Source organism: Eulemur rufifrons, chromosome 5 (assembly GCF_041146395.1).
Source record: "Eulemur rufifrons isolate Redbay chromosome 5, OSU_ERuf_1, whole genome shotgun sequence".
Lineage (NCBI taxonomy): Eukaryota > Metazoa > Chordata > Mammalia > Primates > Lemuridae > Eulemur > Eulemur rufifrons.
In genome coordinates this window covers 20,393,276-20,418,254 of record NC_090987.1, presented here as the reverse complement: position 1 = coordinate 20,418,254, position 24,979 = coordinate 20,393,276, and the positions used below count along the sequence as shown (strand labels likewise).

The following is a 24,979-nucleotide window of genomic DNA, read 5'->3' as shown; positions in this document are numbered from 1 at the left end:
CTATATCCATGCTGTTGATCCATTCCCAGTGACAGACTGCTGTTGTCTGTTATTCTGTATTTGCCAGGCTGGTGGCAGGAAGTAGAGGGTTCTATGTTGTCCCGGACCTGCTGTTCTAAGACCTCCAACTTAAGTGGTGCTCTGAATACCTAGGTCTAGGGCATGAGGCTTTCTCAGCTTTTTCTTCCCTTTCTTCCCATGGCAGCTAAAAACTTTGTCATGTATCTGTGGTGAGTCTTGTCTACGGTAGGACACCTCTAATGGGACTCTCTTGGAATCCTGGGGCTGGGACAGTTTCCCTTTCCCACAATATTATATAACTTCATACAATAAAATGAATGCACCCATTTTAATTGCACTGTTCAATGACCTTTGATACATATATATACACCCTGTAACCCTCCTCTCCCCTCATCAGCTCAAAATGTTCACTCCTTCTCCCTCCTGGCCAATTCCCCATCACTCCATCCTCTTCTCTTTGCCTAGAACGCTCTGCCACCAGATAGCTGCAAGGCTCACTCTCTACCTCCTTCAAGTCTTGGCTCCAAGGTACCTTCTGAGAGAGACCTTTCCTGACCATTCTCTTTAAATTTGCAATTTCCCAGCCCCGTTCCAACTAGCTCTCCTTATTCTCTTTTCTGGTTCTTGTTTTTTGGCTTAAGCAACTGGGTAGGTATTGATGCCATCTACTGAGATAAGAAATGTTATGGAAGAAAAAGTTTTGTGTTTGTTTTTTTTTGGAGAAAATCAAGAATTATGATTTAACCTTATTCAGTATTTGTGGGACTGTCAAATTGGCATCTGAATGCACTAGTTTAGAGCTCAATGAGGATGGTCAGGTCTGAATTTCTAACATGAATTTTACATTGTCCAGAGATAAAAAACGTTCTTGCCTTTGCCATACTATTTAACTATTACAGTTCACTGCATCTGTTCTCTACTTATGTTCAGCCATTTCTTGCCTTAGGCAACTAGGAAATTTCTTTCATGTTCTCTCTTGTTTAGTGTGGTAATTCTACTTTGTCTTGCTGCCTAATTCAGCCAGATCATATCATCTTATGCTTTAGATGGGAAGGGGTATGTTCCAGCGCCAGTGCGTAATAAAAATTTGGGCACTTGAAAAACATATGTCTAACTCCTCCTGTAGAAGTTAAAAGTGCTCCAAGGTTAGTCATTTCTGTCTCGGATACTGAGCACTGCTGAATGTCTTAATGAAAAATATCAACCCTCAACTCCCTGTCAGCTAAAAATAACAGTAGATTCCCAGTCTCCTCTACCAACACTTTTCAAGGTTAACTCCATGAAAGACGAAAATAGCACAAGCTAGCTTAAGCCAAAATTTCAGCGGTATTTAGGGGAGAGAAGGTGGTAAAGTTCTGAAAAAGGCAAAAAGTAGAGGTGTTATTTATATCTTTATCACAGCATTCTTTTCAAAATATGTAAAAGGAGTTTAAAATATTTTTTAATGAATTTCCAGTGTGCCTGGCACTACTTTAGATGGTAGTATTCAACAAAAAGTTGTTGGAAAACCTGCTCATTTTGGATCTTTCTTAGGTTTGTCCAAGTGAATGTTGAAAAGATGAGATGTAGAATGAGAAGACCTGGAGTCAAGGCTTGGCTGGGTAACTTACTAGCCAGGTGACCTCCAGCCAACCATTCCCTGCTCTAGCCCTGCTCTGCCCCCCTCCCAGGGATGGTGGAGGGGTCAAAGAGATAGTGTATATACAAATAATCCCCAATGATAAAGCCCTACAGAAATATATGTGATCATTATCCAAGACAAAGATTCTTAGGCAGGCATTTGTATTAATGGCACCTGAGTGACCACGTAGCAGCTTGGTTTTCTTATTTGTAAAGTGGGATAATAATCCTAGTTTACATGGTTTAAGTACAGTTAAAGAGATAATAGACACGAGGCACTTAGCCTCATTCCCAGCACTTAGTAGGTGTGCCTAAAACTGTTTAGGCATTTCCTTATCTAGTTTTAAAAACTACATAACAGCATATAGCCAAATGTTTAGCCCGAAAATGCAGTTTTCACTGAATACAGTTGAAGTATCAATAAGTAGCCCACTCTTCTGACAATGACAGAAAAGTGAGCACTGGATATAAATCCAATTTAACACCCTGCTTTCATTTCCACACGGTTCTATAGTGTGTGTTATGCAGTGAGGTCCTTTCTACTACCGCACCTTCACCGTGCTTTTCACTTCCACTGAGTGTCAACTGGATGTACTTTAAATCCTTTGCATGGTTCTTGCATATCCTTACAAAGAATATGGTCTCTCAGAGACATTTTTAAGGATGTCAATAGCCTGGTTACTAAGAATGTTTCTCATTTTCACCATTGATGGAATAAAGACCAGTTTGACATTGCTAGAAGTGATCTTGAAGGAGAAAGTAAACACGAAAGTTCCAGGTTTGTGGATATGACCAGCGTTTTCAGGCAGTGAATAGGCAAACCAATGAGAACCTGCAGGAACATTTAGTGAGTGGGTACAGTTGTCAGCCACGATGATCACAGACCTGGACCTTACCGTCAAACTGCCTGGGTTTGAGCCCTGGCTCTGTCTACTTTCTGAATACGTAACTGTGCAAGTTAATTAATCTTTCTAAACTGGTTTCTTTACCTGTAAGTTGAGGATTAAAATGAAATGCACCTCACAGGTTTATTTTTTAATGAGGATTAAGTAAGATAATGCATACAAATGCTTAGCAAGCATGCAATAAAAGCTAGAGATGATGATGGTGATGAACAGAAAAGGAGTAAATAGCTTTTGATGTGGTTTAAATAATTTTTTAAAGCTAAATAATCCACATGATATATAATAACATGATGCTCTATCACCTATTACAGCTATAACCACAGGAAAAAACCTCTGGGTTAAATCTTTTCTCAAAAACAAAATACTGGCAATCATAATGAAAGGTAGTGGAAATTAATATAGTGGAACATTTATATTATATATATTACATAGAGCATTTTAATATTATTAAAATATTATAGAGCATTTCCCCCCACTATATTGCACGTGTATATTACATAGTTTAAGAAAAAGAAAAAAGAAAGGAAGGAAGAAAAAAAGAAATTGGAATCAGCTCCGGAGAACGGCAAAAGTGTAATACGGATGGGACAGAGGACTGCCACAAGGGCAGGCTAAAATGAATGGGAAAATACTATTTTAACATTACAATGGCCACTTTTGGGTGATATTCTTAGGCCCACTTAAACATCAAGAGTTTCAAAACTATAACAGGCCACACTTGGCATCCAATTAACTTAAAACGATGAAAGGACAGGAAAATAGCCAACAGCATAGCCACAGCTTTTGTTTTCCTTGGGAATCCTTACAGTAGTGTGGGGGCTAGTCTTTGGTCCCTCAAATGACCACTCAGATGCAAAAGAATGAGACTACTGGGGGTGGATGCAACAGACACTCTAGCTTAGAAACCAACACCCTTGTAACAGTCTCAGCTCCTAGGTCCTTGTAAAGGACATGCCTGTTTGTAAGAGTTCTCTCACTCAGAGAAGCCCAAAGCTATGGCTTCCCACTAAGTATTTATGGTTCATTCATAGTTCTCCCAGTCCAGACGCGGCTTACGAACCAAATGTCATTTTATCATATCATTTTATCATAGCAGTGTTGCTTCGTAACTCAGCTGACATTCCACCTTCATCAGATTTCCAGGGAACTGAGCTGGAAGCAGCTTAACCCATGGTCAATTTCTCATGTAAAAGTCTGTAGCCATCTTAGTGACTAGATATTTGCAATGCACAAATAAGAAAGGCCTAGAATCTAGAACATAACAGAATAATAAAATATTAATAAGAAAAAGATAAAATAACTCAATTAAAAAAAACTGGCAAAAGACTTGAATAGGCACTTCCCAAAAAAGGAAATCAAAATGGCCAAAAAATATATGAAACATGCTTATCCTCCTAAGCAATCAAGGAATTACAAATTAAAACTATGGTGAGATGCCATTACAAAACTGACAAAACTATCAAAACTAAGTGTTTATGAGGACGTAAAGCAATAGGAATTCTCACACACCACGGGCTGCAGTGTAAAAGGGCGGCATCCTATGGAAAATGGTTTGGCATGACAAACGCCGGCCAGCAATTCCACTATTGGGTGAGCAGCCCAGAGAAAGGTACATACATGTGCTTACTTATTATTAAAATTACATATTTATGTCTGTGTGATCATTTAATGATTGAATGTCTTTGTACATGTAAGTAACACAAGGACAGGATGTTGACTCCTCAGTTTACTCATGAGCCTAGCACTGTGAATCATATAGCTCTTCAAGAAATGTTTATGGAACCAAACTGAATCAGAAAACACTAAGACAGTGATAGGAATTTAGCAAAACACATTTTTAAAAAGGACAGGAAGTAAAAGTTCACAGACCTGTGAAAAATGTTCAGCCACACTAGTAATTAAAGAAATTAAAATAAAATGATGAAATATCATCTTTGCTATAAAAAGACAAATATTAAAATAATTATAAAGCTCAAAGCTGCAAAAGTGTAGTTAGATAGATACTCTCACAGGTTACTTGTGGAAGTGTAAGATAATATACAGATGTATAAATCGTGCATTGTTTCTGGAAAGGAATTTGGCAGTCTGTGTTCAATCTTGAAAATAAAGGTGAAAGAAAAGAAAAGAAAGAAGTAAAAGAAAGGTACCCCCAACATTAAAAACTAGTAAAATTCTGGTTTTAAAACCATACCAAAAATCTAATTTAAAAATGTGAGATGAGATTTATAAACTGTTCATTAATTATGAATTGATATAAAACACTGGAAATAGGTGAGCAATAATGGGATAATGGTTAAATATATTTTAGAACCTCTATAATACAAGCTAGATACAAATTAAAATGTCAGATTTTTGAAGAATTGATGATACTACAGAAAATATTGAAGATGTGTCTGTTAAGTAAAAATGGCAGACTACAGAACTGTGTAAAATAAAGCATGACCTTGATTCTATTAAGTATGTATGTGTGTGTATATATAATGGATACATACACACAGAATACAGCTGTTAAAGCAAAACAGACTACAAATTCAGTTAAAGTTGAAAGAAGGGACTCTTACCACTGTAGTTCTCACCAAGGTTTGTTAAGTACAACTTTCTCTGCTTTAATACTTAAAAAAGAATCATATGAAATATCTCCATTTACACTTACCAGATCAATATTTTGCATTATATCCTGAAACGAAGGATGAGTTCGAAATTGTTCAAAGAGATCCCGTTTGTAAAGCAGTGCGTACACCAAGTTCGGGTTGTGGTGAAGGGAATTTGTCAGGCAGGAATTGATGATCTCTAACATCATTCGAATCACTTCTTCAATGACATTTAGGTCTTGTGCCTTATAAAGAAAGAAAACCCCAACACAGAGTCAGTGTTTTTCTCCCTTGCGACAGAATTAATCAAAATAAGAGTAACTGCTTTAAAATTATGACAATATTGGAAAGATCATGTAGAAAAGCTCTTCAAGACTATTGCTATCAAGAATCTTTATGATTAGGTTTATTAGTTACTAAAGGATTTGGGTTAAAATCTTCAGTATGGTGATAATTAGGAATTTCACATAATAAATTATAGATTCACCAATCTAGAGGGAAATTTGGAGCTTACACAGCCCCTCATTAAAAAGATCCTAATTTGTATTCTCATCATCGTATCCCCCTGAAGTGTTAGAATTCCACAATGTAAGCAGTGTACGGTCATACTGACTCCAGGAAAAGTGCCTGATTCAGAAAATGACCTCACTTCTCTACACTATCATTTCAATCTTTATATTTAATGATAAATAGACTAGGGTTTTGTCACTGTTTCCTCAGAGTTAACAGTCTTTGGGAATCTGAACATAAAATACTTGTAAGACAGCAAAGCTCAAAGTAAGCAATCAGCAAACCTCTTGGAAGCAAGAGCAATGGGAAGAACAAAAACAATAGGCTTTCCTTCTCTTGCTATGTTGCCCAGGCTGGTCTTGAATCCTGGCCTCAAGTGATCCTCCCACCTTGGCCTCCCCAAGTACTAGAATTACAGGCGTGAGCCACTGCACCCAAACAGGATTAGTCCTTGAGAAATAAAATGAGGTTTCCTTGAAGTAGGGTATCTACATTAATTGGTTTTGCTATGTTCTAAAAACTGTAACAAGAATTTCTACATACATTATTTTATTAGTTTAATTCTGAGCAATTCAGTTATTATCTATCTAGTTAGGAAGCTTAGAATTTGATCAAAGAATCATAAAATCATATAACACATTCAGAAGTTACGCAGACACTAAAGCCACTCCCCTTAATGCTAGAATCTCTTCTATAACACGCGTACCAAATGGCCAACTAGCCTATCCAGGAACGTAGAACACGTTTGAGAGGCTCTTGGTTCTTTGCAGTTACAGAAAGCTGTTATAGCTTAGCAGAAGACCATCAGCTTACTCCTACTCATTGGTCTTTGGCCTACTGTCACAACCATCACCTTCTTAAATTCTCCAGCAACCCCAACAGTCTCTCGGTATCATCTGGTTTAAAGCCTTCTCATCACCTTACCCACGTTCTGCTAGATGTCGACCATTTGGACTGTTTAGATCATAGATGTAATTCTGTATACATCTGTAATCCTTGCAACTAATTCATTTCTATTTTAAAGAGCCAACAGTTCTCTGCTTATCACTAGTTTAATTACTCTTTAGACAACAGTCAGAATTCCTACTGTGTATGTGGTTTCGTAGAAACCATGCTCTGTGTATTCTCCCATTCCTGTTGGAAGATCGATTGTGGCTTCAATGCATCAAGTAGATCATGGAATAATTATGTGCTAGAGGGGTAAATATGTACCAGGAGATTGAGATTTACTAAAAACAAAGTATCAAACTTTTGGTTAATTCTAATTTCCAAGGAAAACTATCCCAATAATTATAATTTCCAAGTTATCTAAATCTTCAACTTGCTACCAAGGCTAGATTCTGGTGTGGGTACCTACTATACATGGCAATAAACAAATGTAATCCTTTATGTTTCATTTTTAAAAAGCATTAATAATCACTGCTTGTAAAAAGATGAAAAATCAGCATAAACTTGATCAGAGGGTTTCTTGAAAATTACAAAATCATCCAAATCTCAGTATTTAAATAGACCTAAAAGGTTATCTAATCTACTCAGTATTTCAGTGTCAGAATTTCAAATGGTATTATTATTTTTTTCACAAAGCTTAAATGAGATAACGTTTCCAAAGCCCTTAAAACAGTGTGTAATTTTTAAAAATTAATTTATAAAGCTGGTCCTTTAGGGGACAGTGTATAGAAAAACTGCCTTGCATTTATGGAATAAAATAAGATTCTATAAAAAGACATACTTTTGAAAATTAACTATGTTTTCTCTGTACTGTGTCAAAATTAGCTTTGTCAGAGATACAATCTGATGACTTATTGACAACAGCAAATTACGTAGAGAGTACTCTGCCTTTTTCATTCATGGTATTTTCTTTCTAGTACATACAGCTTCTATAACACGAATGGATCCCAGATCAAACAGGCTTTCTCCTCAAAAAAAAAAAAAAAAAAAAAAAATGAGCATACTTATTTTACTGCAGACAATTTCAATGTAAAAACAAGAAAATGATCCCATTTCCAGATGTTGCTGATAGTTTGTACATGTTGGGAATGAAAGCCCGAGAAATTCTATGTTAAGTAGTAACTTAGTATCAAATAGACAAGTTGGCAGTTGTGGGAATATTTTACCTTGTTAACAGCACTCAGAGTTGCCTTTCATTCTATAAACTTCCTTTTCCTTTTAAGAGGGAATTTATACAGTTAAATAGTTTCAAATCATTTATTTTTAGTTTCCTTAAGAGAAGCATATGTATCTTGTTTGTATTAGTTTTGGGGGGATTCCAAGAGAGTTGTCTAAATTTCCTGCATTTTCAGCAGAAAATAAAACCTTCAACAAAATTAATGGGATTTTGCCAACGGGGGGAGCAGGGGGAGGAAATGCACAGGCAAGGCCCTCTTTAAAGTTAATGCCCCAATGGCCTTCAAAGGCGATCATTCCGTGATAGACTCTTGTTATCTTTCTGCCGTTAATTCACTGGCGCACACACTGAAAAACTTTGTGACCGTGTTATTTCTAGCCAGAACTGGATTTGTCCCAAAATACTGAGCTCCTGATAGAAAGAAGTGGTTTTATGTTACACACAAATCACAGCTGAAGAATAAATCCTGTGACCAAATGAGACAATGGGTAACGTTAATGAAGCGGTGGGAGGGGGCGGCGGTGAGGAGAGAGCAGAGCTAAGGCAGCACCGGTCTCACGTGGGAATGCAAAACTACGTGGTCTTCTGCTCCACTCCCTGGACATGGTCTGAATGTGGCTTACAGCCTCAACTAGAAACCTGGGAAGTTGTTCTTTAAAACACACTGCTTCGAAGGCACTGGAGGTAGGGGCGAGGCCATGGTGGCTGCTGGGGGACATGGCTAACTGCACGTGTTTTTCCATATCTGGAAAACAGCCAGAGAACTTACAAAAAGGAATGTTCTGACTGAAATCCAACTAAGTTGCAGCCCCCAACAATCAGATTCCCATAGCAGGCCATTTGCACTGCACAGAACTGGGGGTGCAGAACAGAGCTTCTCTCCTTTCCCCAGGCCTCCCTGCTGGCAGAAGAGACTAAGCATACGCTGGAGGTTGGCCTTTCTGTTCTTTAAAATTTAATGTTTTACCTTAAGCACTAGTGTTTATTTTCATTCTTCTTAGGATATACTGATGTTTTATAATAAAAAGAAACACCTTTCCACATCCTACAAAAAGTAAAATCTGAGTAAGATAATATTCTGGAAGATGTGTCTTTTTAGTGGCTTTGAGTTTCTACTGAATGCCTCCTCTCACCCCAATTTGAGGTCCTAGAGCCCCAGGTCAGTCCCAGCTCTGAATAACTAGGTGTGTGACCTCTTCTATGTCACTTATGTTATGGTTTTTATTAATATTTGCAAAAACAAGTGTTTGTATGAATATTAAAAATCTCTTCCTACCCTCAAGTCTCAGCTTCATGAAGTATTTAGAAAATACTGAATTTAGAAAGCAAATTTTATGAGAGTAACCAAAAATGTAATTAACATATAAAAGTACTTAGGGTAACTTCAAACGTCAGGAAAATTCAGAATTTACTTTAGATTACCCCACCACCTTGGGTAGAGTCATTGTTAGTTTTTAGAAGGGGAAAAAAAATCCAAAAACCTCTGAAAGTGAAAATGTACAAGGCTAAGTTCCAAAATAATCATTTTCTAAATCAAGGAACCTACTGATTCTTCTATTTTCAATGTATGTTATTTATCTTTGATATTGTTAACACACAGAAGGGAAATAATTTTTAAACTTGTATGCCATGGATTTCACGTTGATGTCAGAGACCTACGATGTCTGATGCCCTTTTTTCATTTTTTTTTTTGTTAGAAGAGTCAGTGATACCAAGAAAGGCAGCTAAAGATCACATGCAGTGGTGCTGTAGCCCTGAAGTAAAATAAAAAAAGGAAAAACAGAGTGGCTGCAAGTCAGTAGAGAGAAGCTCTAGACTGAGTTCTAGTCTCCTCAACACGGGGAAGCATTATTAATATAAGGGACCTTGACTTCAGCTTCTGCTTAGGATGTGGAAAGTGGCAAAGAATGACTCTCTTACCCTAATGGTAAGAAAATGCCAGATAATTTAATAAAGCATAAGTCTTCTTAAGCCCATCAGAATGTGATTTTGCAAGGCAAGTTCCTCTTCTATGGAAAGAAGGAACACACTTACCTCTGGCTGATCATGGGAGGAAGAGGTGGTCTCCACAGAAGAAGGTAAGAAGAAAGCAGCTAAAATGTTGAGAAATTCTTAAAGGCTAAGTGTGGCCCAATCCGTCAGTCTGGGAAGCTGAAGCCCCAGAGGCAGCAGAGTTTATACTCACTTAATAGCTGTTTTTCACTGGCCTTGACCAGGTGCTCATGAGGAAGGCTGGGTGTGGGGCAAGAGACCAAAGACGGCTTCTCCACGTGGCTCAAGCTTGCAGGAGGTGATCACCTGCTGCTGGGGGCTGGTGCCAAGACTCACCTGCTCCTCCGACCTTTCTCTCACACTGTGCAAAAGCCTTAAGCTGTGGGGGCAGCAAACCCTCTTGGTTTAGAGTACAGATAAATTTCCATGGCTTTTAGGGGAGAAGTAGCAACAACCCATCTGTCTGCCCCTGAACAAGAGGTAGGAAATTCTCTCACCTCCAGGACACAGGCAAAGATCCCTTCCTGCTGATGGAGGGATAAAAGCAAAGAACCTTCTAGCACTGGGATCTGAGGCAGGAAGCCAGGCGGGTTCAGGATCCCATACCTGTACCAATATGATGCAGAGGTCTGCTAACGCTGGAGAAGGAACAGGAATGCCAAGAAAACACCGCTAAAACCCACACACACACGGGGACTCCCCAAGATTGAGGCTGGACCAGGACAACAGAGAGACCGCTTCTCTCCAACCCCACTGCAGGGGCTGCTTAAAGCAGAGGGTAGTAAACACCAAAAAAAACCCCCAAAAAACCAAAAAACAAAAACAAAAACAAAAAAAACCCTCTGACACCACAGATCCCACTCTTAAAGTAACAATTGTGTAATTTGAAGCCAGTGCTACACTGAAGATATAAAACCCAAATTCTGCTCAAGTCTCCACTAGAATGACTCAACTCCACAGTAACAGTTTAACAATACTTTTTACCTCAGTTTCCACTGTCCTATCACAATGTCCAGCATTCAACAGAAATTATGAGACACATAAATCATACAGTCCACGAGTACAAAGGGATTATGTGACTTGGTAGGCACTATGGCAGGTGCTCGGAGGGACGGGTGACCCCGATGCATTTGTGCCCTCACACAGGTTACCATTCAGGGGAGAGGCGCCCTGTGAGAGTACAGGGTGCTATGGGAGTACCTGCAGCAGGGGGAGTTGGGGGGCAGGAATGGCAGAGTAGCAGAGCCAAAGGTATAGTTCAAAATGCACAGCTTTATAGTCATTCATAATTAAACAGGCAAAATTTTAGACAGTAAACAAAATATTCCCAAAGAAAGGATGGGAGAAATAACAAAAATAAAACACTAAATGAATAAATTAGAAAATAAGATAAAACCACAACAGAATAATTGACTAGATACATTTGTTTTTACTAAGAGCAAACAATAGACAAAATGCTAATCAGAAAAAAGAGGAAAAACAGAGACATAACTTCAGAGATAAGAAAGAGAATTACAACTACGATATGGAGGACATCTCAGCCTTCCTGCCTTGCAGGTGCTGCTCCCTGTGTCCTCGCACGGCCTTTCCTCTGTGAGCAGCATGCAAGCGAGCGCGCTCTGGTGTCTCTGCCTCTTACAAGGACACCAGCCCGACTGGATCAGGGCCCCACCCCCATCACCTTATTTCACCTTAATTAACTCATTAAGGGCTCCATTTCGAAACACAGTCCCATTGGGGGTTAGGGCTTCAACATACGAATTTGGGGGAAACACAGTTCAGTGCATAACAGCTTCACTAAAAGGAGCCTCTCATACCCTCTGATATGAAGCAAACAGTACCGCCTGTGAAGTATTCTTGATAAGAAAGAAGAATGCGAACCTATCCAAGTCTTCAGAGCTAACTTCCCCTTATAGTAAGTATCAAGGACCGAGAATGAGTTAAACAACACAAAAGGAAACCAAAGGACACACCAGAATGTGGAAGACTCTACAGGACAAATGGTTTCATTTCTTCAATGTGATCCTGGACGGGAGATAAGGGTGGGGGTTGTTCTAGATCCAGAGACTTTGGAGATTAAAAAGCAAATGTGTTAGTTTTATTTGAATTCTGATTTTAACACATTGCCAATAGCCATTTTTAAGACTTCTGGAGAAATCTGAATATGCTGTGCATTAGATTATACCTAGGAAATACTGCTACTTTCGTTAGATGTGATAATGATATGTGATTATAAAAGAAAATATTATTTTTAGAGATGCATACCGAAATATGAAAGAATAAAATTCCAGGATTTATTTTAAAATACTTCAGTAAAGGAAAAATTTAAAAAGTACAAGGAAAGGATATATGACCAAATCTAATTGTAGAATCTAGGTAATGGGCATATGGGGGTTCATCAAACTACTTTTGTATATGTTTGAACTTTTTTCATAATAAAATATTTTTTAAATTGACAATTTAAATGAAAGGGAAAATTGTCTAGGAAACTTATTTCCTCATCTTAACCTATGATCAAATAAAAAATGTAAAGAGAATAACCATGAAAAAAGGGAAAAGTCTGTCTGAGACATGCCGTAAAAAAAGGGGATTGTGTTCACATGGTTTTATGAGTAAATGCCTTCAGAGAACATATAATTACTCTGCCATTTAAGCTTTTAAATCCGAAAAAAAGATAGTTTCTCATTTTGTTATTCTTTAAACAGGGGTAACATACCATAATTTTAAAATCTGGTAAAGTTAGTTCAAAAATAAAAATAAAAACCAATGTCAGTAAAATATGCAATAAAGCATATGCATGTCAAATTCAGTATTGTACTAAAAAATGCTACAATCCAAGTAGTTTCAAGAATTCTGGAAGAGTGCAATATTAGCAAATCTACTGATGTACTCACAGTAAATATTCAAGGGAGAAAAGAAGTTACAATCATCTTAACAGATTTTAAAAAGGAAATAGAGAAAAGTCAACAGGCACTTTTCATTTAAAAAACTGTTTGGTAAAGTAGGAGAAAGGGACTTCCTAACAAACAATAGAAAAATGCACAATGGATACAAATGCATAATCCACAAAAGATAAAAACATTTATACCATTTTTTTTGCCATACCATTTTGTTATAAAAATAACAAATAACTGTAATTTCCAGTGTCGTAGAGAAGACAGTAAATGGACATTCTCAACAGAATACTGATGAAAATATCATCTGAAACTACCTTTTCAGGGATCAATTTATAAAATATACTAAGAGTCTTAAAAAAAAAACTGAAGATTTTTTTCCCCTGAGATTCTAATGTTAGAAATTTATACTAAAGAAATAATTAAGACTGTGGCCAAGGACTTAGCCTTGTGGAGGTTTACTGTATAACAAAGCATTTTGATCATCCCTGAATTAGTTTTCTATAATGGCCATAACAAACGACCACAAATTTAGTGGCTTACGACAACACAAAATTTATAATCTCACAGTTCTACAGATATTTAGGTAGGTTTTGTTCCTTTGGGTCTCATGAGGCCAAAAGCAAGGTGTCAGTTGGGCAAGGCTCTTTTCTGGAGGTTCTGAGAGAGAATCTGTTTCCAAGTTCATTGAGGTTGTTGGCAGCATTCAGTTCCTGTGGCTGCAGAACTGAGCTTCCTTCTCTTTTTCTGAGATGATGGTCTCTTAAAAAACACTTAACTCCTAAGCTCAAGCAACCCTCTAGCTTCAGCCTCCGGAGTAGCTGAGATTACAGGCGTGTGCCACCATGCCAGGCTCCCTATATTTTTGTTGGTTATCGCCAGGAGTCTCTGTGCCTGCATTCCTTATCACATTTCCCTTGCATCTTCAAATCAGTAACAGCCTGTCAGCTACCACTCAGCTTTGAATCTCCCAGAGGTGGCCTTCTGGCATTGCTCTTCTGCTTCACCTGGAGAAAGTTCTCTGCTTTTAAGGGCCCGTAAGTTTAGATTGGGCCCACCCGGATTAACCAAGCTACTCTCCCTCTTTTGAAGTCCATAACCTTAGTTATATCTGCAAAGTTCCTTTTGCTGTGTCACTTAACATATCCACAGGTTCTGGGAATAGGATGTGGACACTTTTCAAGGGTCATTATTCTGCCTGGGGCAATCCCAAATGTCCAACAATAGGTGACTGGTTAGATAAATTACAATACATCTGGACAAAGGAATACCATGAAGCTATTAAAATGATGTATCATGCAACTAAACTTTAAAATGTATAAAAATAGGATGGATTGATGGAAGAACAGCAGGATGAATAAACAGTGATAACGCAGGTTCAGTAAAATGTTAACTGGAGAGTCTGGCTGATGGGCATTCACTGTAACATTTTCCAACTTCTTTGTATGTTTAAAAATTTCATAATAAAATGTAGAAACAAAAAAAACCAATTAGCCCGATGATCTTCCAAGCTCTGTTCCCTTCACGGTTTCAGTGGTGTTCAAACTTACTGGGTGGAAATTTAGGTATCTGTGAGGATATTTCTAGCAAAGCAGTAGGAAGTAAGCTTTTGCATAAGGTTTATAAGGATATTATGTCTCAAAGAGCATTAAGTGTCACTTCACTTTATTGTTCAAATAATTAGCAAATTAAAATAGATAAGCAATTGTATAGTATGCACTTTACGAATTGTTAATGAAAAACCACATAATTTATTATGCTTGAGGCATTTTTATTTTGAAACAAGAAGTTCCCTCTAGAATAACACAGAAAACTAATGCTGTCTTGATTTAATTATTTCTAGATGGGAATAGACAAATCTACCTCACAGTTGAACAAAATTTGACAAAACAGATCCTCAGTTGATTGAAATAGACAAACAGTGAAATGAATATAAAATAACCACAGAAGACAATGATTTCACAGATATTAACTGAGGGTCAACATCATGACATGCAGCAATGTCCTAAGCACTGAGAACAGATACCAAGAATATAAAATAAGATGAAGTCCTTGTCCTTTATTTCACCTTGGAGTTACAAAATCCTGTCTAGGTTTGCAAGGCAGAGATATCTCAAAAACATTTCTTTCAAGATATGTGAAGAACTTAACTTTAAAAAAAGAAAGAAAAATCAGTTATTTTCACTTGGAAATAATATTGTAAATATAATTGAGGGTGTCACTGAAGACACCAAAACCCATTGCCATAGATCAAATCAAGAGCAATTGCTGTGTATATTAAAGACTCCCCTGTTTTATGGAAACTTGGCCAGGGTACAGAAGAGCAAATACTGTGGCACAGTAGTTTATAGCTCAGGTTCTGTGGTCAACCTGACTTGTCTCTGAATCCCTCTTCTACTAGTTACTGCTTATGTAACCTCGGGCAAGAGTCTAAACCTTGATTTGTTTATCAGTAAGTCTACTACAGAAGAGTGGAAATGAGATAATGAATATGTAAAACACCGCTCCAATGCTTAACACAGAGTAGCAGCTCAAGGAATTGTTGCTCTTACTAGTAAAAACAATAGAAATAATGAACGAAAGTTTCTTATTAGATACAGATGTACTTGGAAGGTACATTAAGGCTATGAAGCACTAGGAGAAACCAATGTTTTCTGACTTGGACTTAAATGTCTACTTACAGAGACATGTTTCTCTACTATGCTGAAATTTGAATTTTAGAACATTTAAGTGCATTACAATGAAATGCTCTAAGCTGTGAAGGTGAGATCTTTAAGAACCTATACGCTATTGTTATACTAAATGGTTAATCTCCTTAGGAAATATTATGTAAAAAAGTATTCCAAGTCTAATGCTGAAATATAGGTGACCCTTGACTGAAGACAGCCTGGTTTGAAATTCACTGCTTTATAACCATATTCCACAATAATGACCAAAAGGCTTATTTAATGTATGGGACCAATGCCTACATTTTGTCCAAATAACTGCTAATGCTCATGATTCAGTCAAGGTCAATGGCAGTGAGGGTGGCTCGGTCTGCTGCTACAATTAGAGCAAGGCATCACTGATGTTGCCATGGAAACTGCTTATCGCCCAGCAATTTACCATTCAAAAACTTGGGGAGGTAATCCTGTATTGAACTTGCAATTTATTTCCTGTGGCAGAAACTAATTTTAAAAACAGTTTGAAGGTCCTCAGAGTAATGAAGAACGCTTACTATAGCAAGAGTTACTACAACAAGATGTCTTCAGTACAAATGTCATTGGACATGTATTTCCAAAGCCTCAAAAGCATATGCGTTATACACAATCCAATTTTTAGCTGCTGTTGTTTGTGATTATATGGTTATAAAATACAAGTTTTTCATTCGCATTATCAATTTTTGTGTTTTTATGATATAAAATTAGTTTGGGGATGTAACTTAATATGTGTAATATTTATAAGTGTCTGACTTAACGTAGCTCAACTCAGGATCATATTTTAGCAAGCAGTAAGTCATGAGCTGGGGGCTGCCTGACATTTTGTTATATGGTGCCAATTTCTTTGGGAGAGACAGATAGATGCCTAATTTTATTTTCCTGGGAAGAAGCTTTTAAAAACAACTATTGATATGGAAAAGATAAAATCAAAATAGGAGGAAAAAAGCAAACTCTTAACACAGTATGAGGAAATCCTCCTTTTTGAAAGGCAAAGAAAAAGTTGGTATCAATGTAGAAATGCAGAAAAAGGTCATTGAAGGAGTATCCTCAGTCAAAATTTACTTGACAAGAAGGAATGTGATCCCCGAACACTCTCCTTTCTTCTATTGCACTTCTTTAGTCTACTTGCATCAATTTGGGGGTAAGGAGAAGAATTTCTGAGGAAGATACCAAATGCAAGTAAAAGCCATTTTATGGTAATGAATACACTGTAACAAGAAAACTTTCAGTACTCACGCTGGCATCAATGGCAACAAAGTTAAAATTCACTTGGTAGCATTTCTCAAAGCACAGTGACAGTATAGGAAGTCATATAATGAAGAGGCAGCTTTTTCTACAACGTGTGAACTGTTAACTAACATTTGTGTGCAACATTCCTATTACCAGAACACTGAATTGTCACAGCCAGGGCCTCTGCCACGACCGAAACGACCAGGAAACATCTCCTTCCTGTACCAACCTCATGGTGGTGCCGTGAGGATTGAATGAGTTAAATAAAGCACTCAGAACGGGGCCTGGCACTTGGTAATGAGTGACAAAATGCTTTCACAGTCCTGTCCTGGTGAGATGGAAAGAACACTGGGCAAGGAGTCAGAAGACCTCAGTTTTAGACCTGACTGTGCTAAATAGTTCCTTCCGAGCTTGATCAACTCATTTAACCTCTCTGGGAATTATCTTTCTTGTTAAGTAGAAATATAATGCTTGCCTACCTTGTAAAGTTATGAGGACTGACTAATTTGAAAATGGCTTGTTAACCATAAATGCTACAGAAATGTGTAATCAACTGTGTGAATTAAAACTGAAGTTTTGCCTTCGACTCTAGAAACCCTGCCATTCTCTAGTGTTGTTTGAATATTAAGAAAGAGCAATAGGGTTAGATAATTCAGCATCAGATAAAGGAAGTGGCCATAACTCTCTCTGGTCAGCTGTACTGTAAGTTTGTAAATAAGAAACAGGCAGTTTCAGTTTTTCTTTAGTTAAAGGCAAAGCATGCTTTCCCTAAGATACAAGGTGAGAGACAATGTCAGGCACCAGGTCAAGCAGGGCAGATTGTACCGGCTGCATCACTTACACATCAATCACGGAAAGAGGGTGGGTGCAACAGAAAGTCTTTGTCATGGACATCATTCATTTAACTTTGGCAAGAACCTAAATGTGCGCAGAAGCAATCGGAGAAAAGTCTCTACCACATTTCATCCATAAAGCCAGTTATCAGCTAAAACTTTCCTGAAGCCCCCTTGGTTTTAGCAAGAAATTGCATTGTTAGGTGAACAAGAACGCTCATGTATCCAGAAAAAAAGGAAAATAGTAGTATAAAACCAATTTTAGTCATTTAATTGCCTTCCTAAAAATGCCTCACTAAGCAAAAATTTTTAGGAAGCAGTTTTTCTCCTCCTAGGTAAACGATTTATACATAAGAAACATGTTGTGACATCATTTGAACGAATTTACTGGTTATTATCCAATAGTCACTCCTAACTCTAACCCTTTGGTATGTCAAAAAGCCAAATAAAAGAATGATTATAACCTCCCTAATGGCTTCAACTTTATGTCAATTAAATTTCGAGCAAACTGGATGAGGAATCAGACATGTGGAGCAAAAAGAATAAGAAAACTGAAATGCAGACAAAGACACAGAGGGGGAACTAAAAATGCATTAACTGCACAACCAAATCACAAAAAGAATAAGAAAACTGAAAGACAAAGACACAGAGGGGGGAATTTAAAATGCATTAACTGCACAAACAAAAAATCACAGTTGCAAACTGCCTTTTACAAAAGATCCCCAAACAGTTGCTATCTGAATATTCCTTGCACTAAGAGCTTTGATAACATAGATACTGGACACCTGCCTAGCATTCTGTGCTTCACTGTAATTTATTGGCCTTGATAGGTTTGGTTCAATATAATCTAGGCAGGTGGGGAAGTTTTATTAACTCCTTCAGGTTACCAGGCTAATTGATGAAATTTAATCAATTCTCCCAATAGCTACCAATTAGCCACCACAATATTCCCAGATGAAATGTGTCATTCACTTAACAAATGCTGAATGACTGATTTTATTAAAAAGCGCCGCAGTAGGTGGAGTTTAGAGTCAAGTGGGGGAGGACTGTAAATTGTGGGAAATGCTATGAAGACAGAAAAGGGAGGATAAATAAATACAATTTAGACTGAGACTTGAATAAAGCAGCACAGGAAGTATCCCATTTAAGACTTCATATTTTAATAATTTCAAGAGTTTCGGTCAAGTGTCATTAGAGATTTCCAATTAAACATGGAAGAATACCAGAAATAGGAGAAAATGCCTAATTGTGGAATGCATAATTTATTAGCAGTTTTAGCCAGTCTCTTCTGAATTACCAAAAATCAGACTATGCTTTATAGAGTGAGGGTGCCGATGAGCCTGTTACTTTACAGACTAAGACTTGGAGAATAATATATTAAGCTCAGTTTTAAAAATGATTTCAAATATTATATTTATTGTACATGAGGAATGGCTTTCCTGTTCTCATTTTTGTTTTCCCTAAACTTTTGTTTTAATTTTAATCAAATGAGTATAGTTTAAAATTCAAAGCTACTGCTAGACTTACAAAAGAACAGTCCTAACTCATCCTTTCCTTTCTTCCAATATCCACTGACTCCAAGCAAATACTTTGAACCATTTTAGCTATTTCCTCCAACATTTGCCTTCTTATTCTGAAATGTGTGCTGTTATTCATTTTTAATTTTATAATTTTCAATTATCTATTTACTTTTAAAAATGAGGCATTCCCTCTTCTAATTTTCAAATGAGCTTGTTAAGTTTCACAGATTTACTAAACTGTGAGAATATCCACTTTTTAAACCACCATATGATGGACACAACTAAAATAAAATGGATATTCTTCTCAGCCTGTGGTCCCCAACGCTGGACTGGTACCGGTCTGCGGCCCGTTAGGCAGTGGGCCGCACAGCAGAAGGTGAACAGTGGACAAGCAAGTGAAGCTTCATCTGTATTACAGCTGCTCCTCATCACTCGCATCACCGCCTGAGCTCCACCTCCTGTCAGATCAGCAGGGCACTGGAGTCTCAGGAGCTCGAACCCTACTATAAACTGCGCATGCGAGTGATCTACGTTGTGTGCTCCTTATGAGAGTGTAATGCCTGATGATCTGAGGTGGAGCTGGGGCGGCGATGCTAGTGCTGGGGAGCAGCTGCAAATACAGATTATCATTAGCAGAGAGGTTTGACTGCACAGAGACCATAATAAATCAATTGCTTGCAGACTCATATGAACACCCTATCAGTGAGTGGCAAGTGACAATTAAGCTGCATCTGGTGGCAGGCTTTACAGTGGCAAGTGAGCATCTTACTTCAATTCAATTGTACAGCTGCATCTGGTGGCAGGGTTTAAGTCAGAATCTAACACTTATTTTAGTCTGTGCGTAGCCGGCCCGTTATTTTATTTCCCACTTCCATCCCCACCTCTTTCCCACACTGCTTACTTGTCTCAGTCACAGTTTTGGTAACCGACAAGCTAACTGTAACAAAAATGAATTAAAAATTGTTGCTGGAGAGCTTCTTTGAAAAGGGGGGAAGACCCAATGATGAGGCAGCAGAAGACCCTAAGACTGCCAACAAAATGAAAGCTGCATTTAAAAGAAAATACCAAGAGTCCTACTTAAATTACGGGTTCATTGCAACAGGTGATTCATTCTCCAAGCCTGCTTTGCATAATATGCAGCGACTGGCTACCAACAAAGCCACGAAACCTTCAAAACTGCTTTGCCACATGGAGACCAAGCATCCTGAATTAAGACAAGCCTTTGGAGTTTTACAAAAGAAAAAAATGTGAACACGAAGAACAGAAGCAATTATTGAAGGCCACCACTTCATCAAATGTGTCTGCACTGAGAGCATGATTCCCAGTAGCTAACCGCATCGCTAAAGCTAAGAAGCTCTTTACTATTGGTGAAGAGTTGGTCCTGCCTGTTGCTAAGGACACTTGCCGTGAGCTTCTGGGGAGGCTGCAGTTCAAAAGGGGGCACATGTTCCTCTTTTGGCTAGCACCATAACTACATGAACTGATGAAATAGCAGAGGCTACTGAGGCACAGTTATTAGAGAGGATTAACGAGTCACCATGGTACACAATCCAGGTTGACGAATCTACTGATGTTGACAACAAAGCTAACAATGCTAGGTTTTGTGAGATATATTTTTCAGGAGGATGTGTTATGTGTACTTTTATTGCCAACCAACACCACAACTGCAGAACTATCCAAGTCTTTGAATGATTGCATATCAGGAAAACTGAACTGGTCATTTTGTGTCAGAATATGAACAGACGGAGTGGCTGCCATGACTGGATGGCTTTCTGGTTTCACTACTTGGGTCAAGGAAGTTGCTTCTGAATGTGAGTCTATGCACTGTGTCATCCATAGAGAAATGCTGGCTAGCTGAAATATGTCACCTGAACTAAACAATGTTTTTGCAGGATGTGATTAAAATTATCAACCACATTAAAGTACATTCCCTTAACTCATGTCTGTTCGCACAGCCCTGAGTGGAGATGGACTCAGAGCACACAAGTCTTCTCTTACACACAGACGTGAGATGGCTTTCTAAAGGTAGATCACTGGCCTGAGTTTATGAGTTACAAGAGCCGCTCCAGAGATTTCTTTTAGAAAAACAGTCACCGCTGGCAGCACATTTCAGTTACATAGAACGGGCTGAAAAACTTGCTTACTTGTGTGACATATTCAACTGCTCAAAGAACTCAATCTGTCACTTCAGGGGAGAATGACAGCTGTGTTCAAGTCGGCAGGTAAAGTAGCTGCATTCAAAGCGAAACTGGAATTAGGGGGGGTGATGAGTGAACACTGGGATTTTTGACATGTTTCAAACATTAGCAGAGGTTTTGCAAGAGACTGAGCCAGGGCCTTCTTTCTCCCAGCTGGTGCATGATCACCTATCTCAGCTTTCAAAAGAGTTTGAGCATTACTTCCCAACCACAAAAGACCCCCAAACTGGGAAGGAATAGATCCAAGACCCATTTGTGAATAAGCCAGGTGAATCAACTTTGTCTGTGTTAGAGGAAGATCAATTGCTTGAGACTGCAAATGATAGTGGCCTTAAAAGTATGTTTGAGACAACTTCAAGTCTCTGTATGTTCTGGATTCAAGTCAAGGCGGAATATCCTGAGATTGCCACAAAAGCACTGCAAGCCTGCTTCCATTTCCAACATCCTATCTTTGTGAAGCAGGGTTTTCTGCAGTGACAGCAACCAACATGAGATTATGGAGTAGACTGGACACAAGCAACACACTTCGGGTGTCACTGTCTCCCATCAACCCCAGATTGGGACCATCTCGTTGCAGGAAAACAAGCTCAGGGCTCCCATTGATTCTGCATTATGGCAAGTTGTATAATTATTTCATTATCTATTACAATGTAATAATAATAGAAATAAAGTGCACAATAAATGTAATGTGCTTAAATCATCCTGAAACCATACCTCCCACCCCCCTAAGGAAAAACTATCTTCCATGAAACCAGTCCCTGGTGCCAAAAAGGTTGGGGACCACTGCTCTAAGCTAAATTGTTAAAAGAAATGAAACCAAGATTTAACTGGAAATCTGAGAATAAAATCGTGCTTCAAATTTTATGATACTGCTTTGAGACAATGGCAGTTAACCAAATTCCCATATATGAATGTCTGTGTGTAAAATGGAGAGAGAACAATAGTCTCCCATGCTTAGTTACTAGAGGAAAATCTGGCTCTGTGAGAGCTGGAGCGTTTTCCAGAGTGCCCTCTAAATTCAATTAGGCCTCCCCTAACTGCACCCCATGGTCATTCCCTTTGACTGACAAATTTATTTTGTAACTCGCAGAATACAATGAATCCTAGGTTGTTGGTTTTTTCCTTTTCTTATTCTCTTTTGTTTTCTCTTCTTTTCTTTCTATTTAAGAGTGTGGCATTCCCAATAGGCACAGCGGCAATCCTGCTGGCTTTCTCTCTTACTCCTGTGCTATTACGTTTAATTTGTGTGCTTTTATAACTTTGTACTTACGCCCACAGGCTTTTGAACAATGGGCACCCATTCAATAAATCCAAGAAATAAATAACTTGATGACTGTAAGTGCTTTGAACTCAATGGACAGAAGGCTCTACATAAGTAATATAATAGTAAGGACACTAGGATAAAAGATTAAAAAGAAAAAAACAGTCAAAAGCTTGTTCAGAAGACATACACACACAGAGGTTGTCATCCTTTGTTACGCAGCACTCATTTTCCTCATTTGTACTCAGTTCTCAGAACCTCTTCCTCTGTATTTTTTGATAACAAAATGACAAACATTTGTAAAGCAAAAACACATTTGTACATAATTCCAAGGAGTATTTCCTTTGAACCATGGATGGGCTGATCACTGAAAGGCTTATTATATAATGAAAGAGATACTTAAATACATCCTGCAATCTCACGGAAATAATTCCAGTGCTTTGAGGAGGCCACTGGAGCTTCCTATAACCTGAGATATGGGAACACATTTTAGCTTCATTATTTCTCATTTGGTTTATTAAGCATAAAGTATGATACAGGTTTAAAAAAATTAATCAGGATATTTAGTGACTATGAGGTTTCTGACCATAAGTTGTTATTAAAGCACTGATATAAAACATGTATTTCAAACAAGCCTTATCTATTATCATGAGTCCCCACCAGAACTCATAAAGTTGGGCGTGCTAAAACACAGGAACAGAGGTATGGACAATTCTAAGGTAAGAGAGCTAAATAGGAGACTGAAAATATTCATAATTAATTTCATACCTTTTCTTTCTTAGGCTTCAACTAAAAAATTATTCCCTAAAAGAATCTTCTCAGGATTAATCTAGTTTCTTGAATAAACAGAGCTCTGTTCTGCCTCAAGGTCTTTGCACATACTGATTATAACATTCTATCTTCATTATCTCGCTAACTCTTATTCATCTATCAGGTCTCAGTTAAAAATCACTTTCTCAGAGAGCAAATCCCTGATCCCCTAAGCCCCCAAATCTAAATTAGGATTCTCATGAGTCTCTTGCATTAGTCCCTGTTATTTTCCATAGCTGTATTTATAATAATTGCTAAATGTTTTTTCCCCCTCCACTAGCTCCCCGAGGCAGGGTCCATGTCTATCAATCATCACCACATATACTCAACACCTGGGGCAAAACATGACATGAATGAAATCAATAAATATGTTTTAAACATATTTACGGATGATGCCTTCCCTGAATTTATTCTGTATCTACCATTAATGTATTTTACCCTCCTTAAAGTTAATGAATTATAGCTAACTAATTACTATTAGTAATTAGAAATGTTGTGCTTATTTTCAGATGTAGAAATTGAAACTTTAAAAGATTAAGTAATTCCCTTACTATCACATAGCCATTAAGAGACAGAACTAGGACTCAAACCTAGATATTTCCAACTCCAGAGTCTTTGTTCTTGGATGGGGAAACTGAAGATCAGATATATAAAGTGACTTATCAATGACTTAAGTAATAAGAATTTGAATGGTTTGCTTTTATTCTGAGAAAGAGGATGCATATTATTACTTAATGCATTGAGAATACAGATTCTCTACAATCATTTTTATCTCTGTAGTTCCCCTTTGTAATATTACTGACTTATAGGTTCCTTAAAAACAATGGCCATGTCTCCTCATAAGTTCCGTGAACCTTTATATAGTGCCAAATAACCTACAAGAGAGAAATGTCATGCAGAATTATTCTAGGAGAAGAAATAAAGCAATCAGTATGAAGAAAAATAAAGGAAAAAAAGACACATGGACTACAGAGTTAGAAGGGATCTGAGTAGTCACCACCCTGTATTGCCAGAATCAGTTTTAGAGTATTTCTGTTAGATGCAGACTTCATCTCTATTGTACTTGAACCTCCAGTGGAAAAGGCAGAGTACTTTATCTATTTGCATCTGGTATATAACAAGTCCTTTTTGGTGTAGGATTTTTAGGTTGCTAACAAAACAGTAGGTTAACCTGAATATCACTATTCTAGTTATTTTTAATTTACTATAATTGCCAACACAGTGTACTTTATTGTCCTCCTAAATAGGAAGATAATGCTCTATTGATAAAATCCCAGTGAAATAAAGAAAATATATATGCTAAAATTTTTAAATTTGAGAAAAATAGACATCATTTAATAATATATTCTAAAGCCCATAATCAAGTCAGAAATAGACTGTCCTCATGTTCAGATAAATTTTGCCCAGGAAGGACATATGGAAAAGACTTTGTCTTATCTTTCATCCTTAAACAATGATAATCATATTTGACTATGACTAAACCATGGTATGATCATATCTATCATTTACTGAAAATCTACTATGATCAAGGCATTATGCCAAGAACATTACATAGATAATCACTAATATTTAATCCAACTTTGCAAAGTAGATATTAGTGTCTTCACTTTATATTAATGCATGAAAGTACAGTAACTTCTCAAAGGTCATTAATGAAATATTTACTAACCAAGATAGCATAGCTATTAAATGCTAAAACTGAGAGTTAAGTCTGTCTGACTTGCAGGATAAGCTTAGTCTATTATGCCACAGTGCTTTCAAAAGAGAATT

At 37.6% G+C, this 24,979-nt stretch overlaps 1 protein-coding gene across 2 annotated transcripts in view; it reads right to left on the bottom strand.

Moving 5' to 3' along the window:
- The window catches only part of DYM (dymeclin), a 281,123-nt gene that overhangs the window by 58,863 nt on the left and 197,281 nt on the right, over positions 1-24,979 (bottom strand). For both annotated transcript variants that reach the window (XM_069468007.1, XM_069468008.1), the window contains one exon: positions 5,200-5,382. In XM_069468007.1, the coding sequence (XP_069324108.1) occupies positions 5,200-5,382 (183 nt within the window). The remainder of the gene's footprint in view (positions 1-5,199; positions 5,383-24,979) is intronic.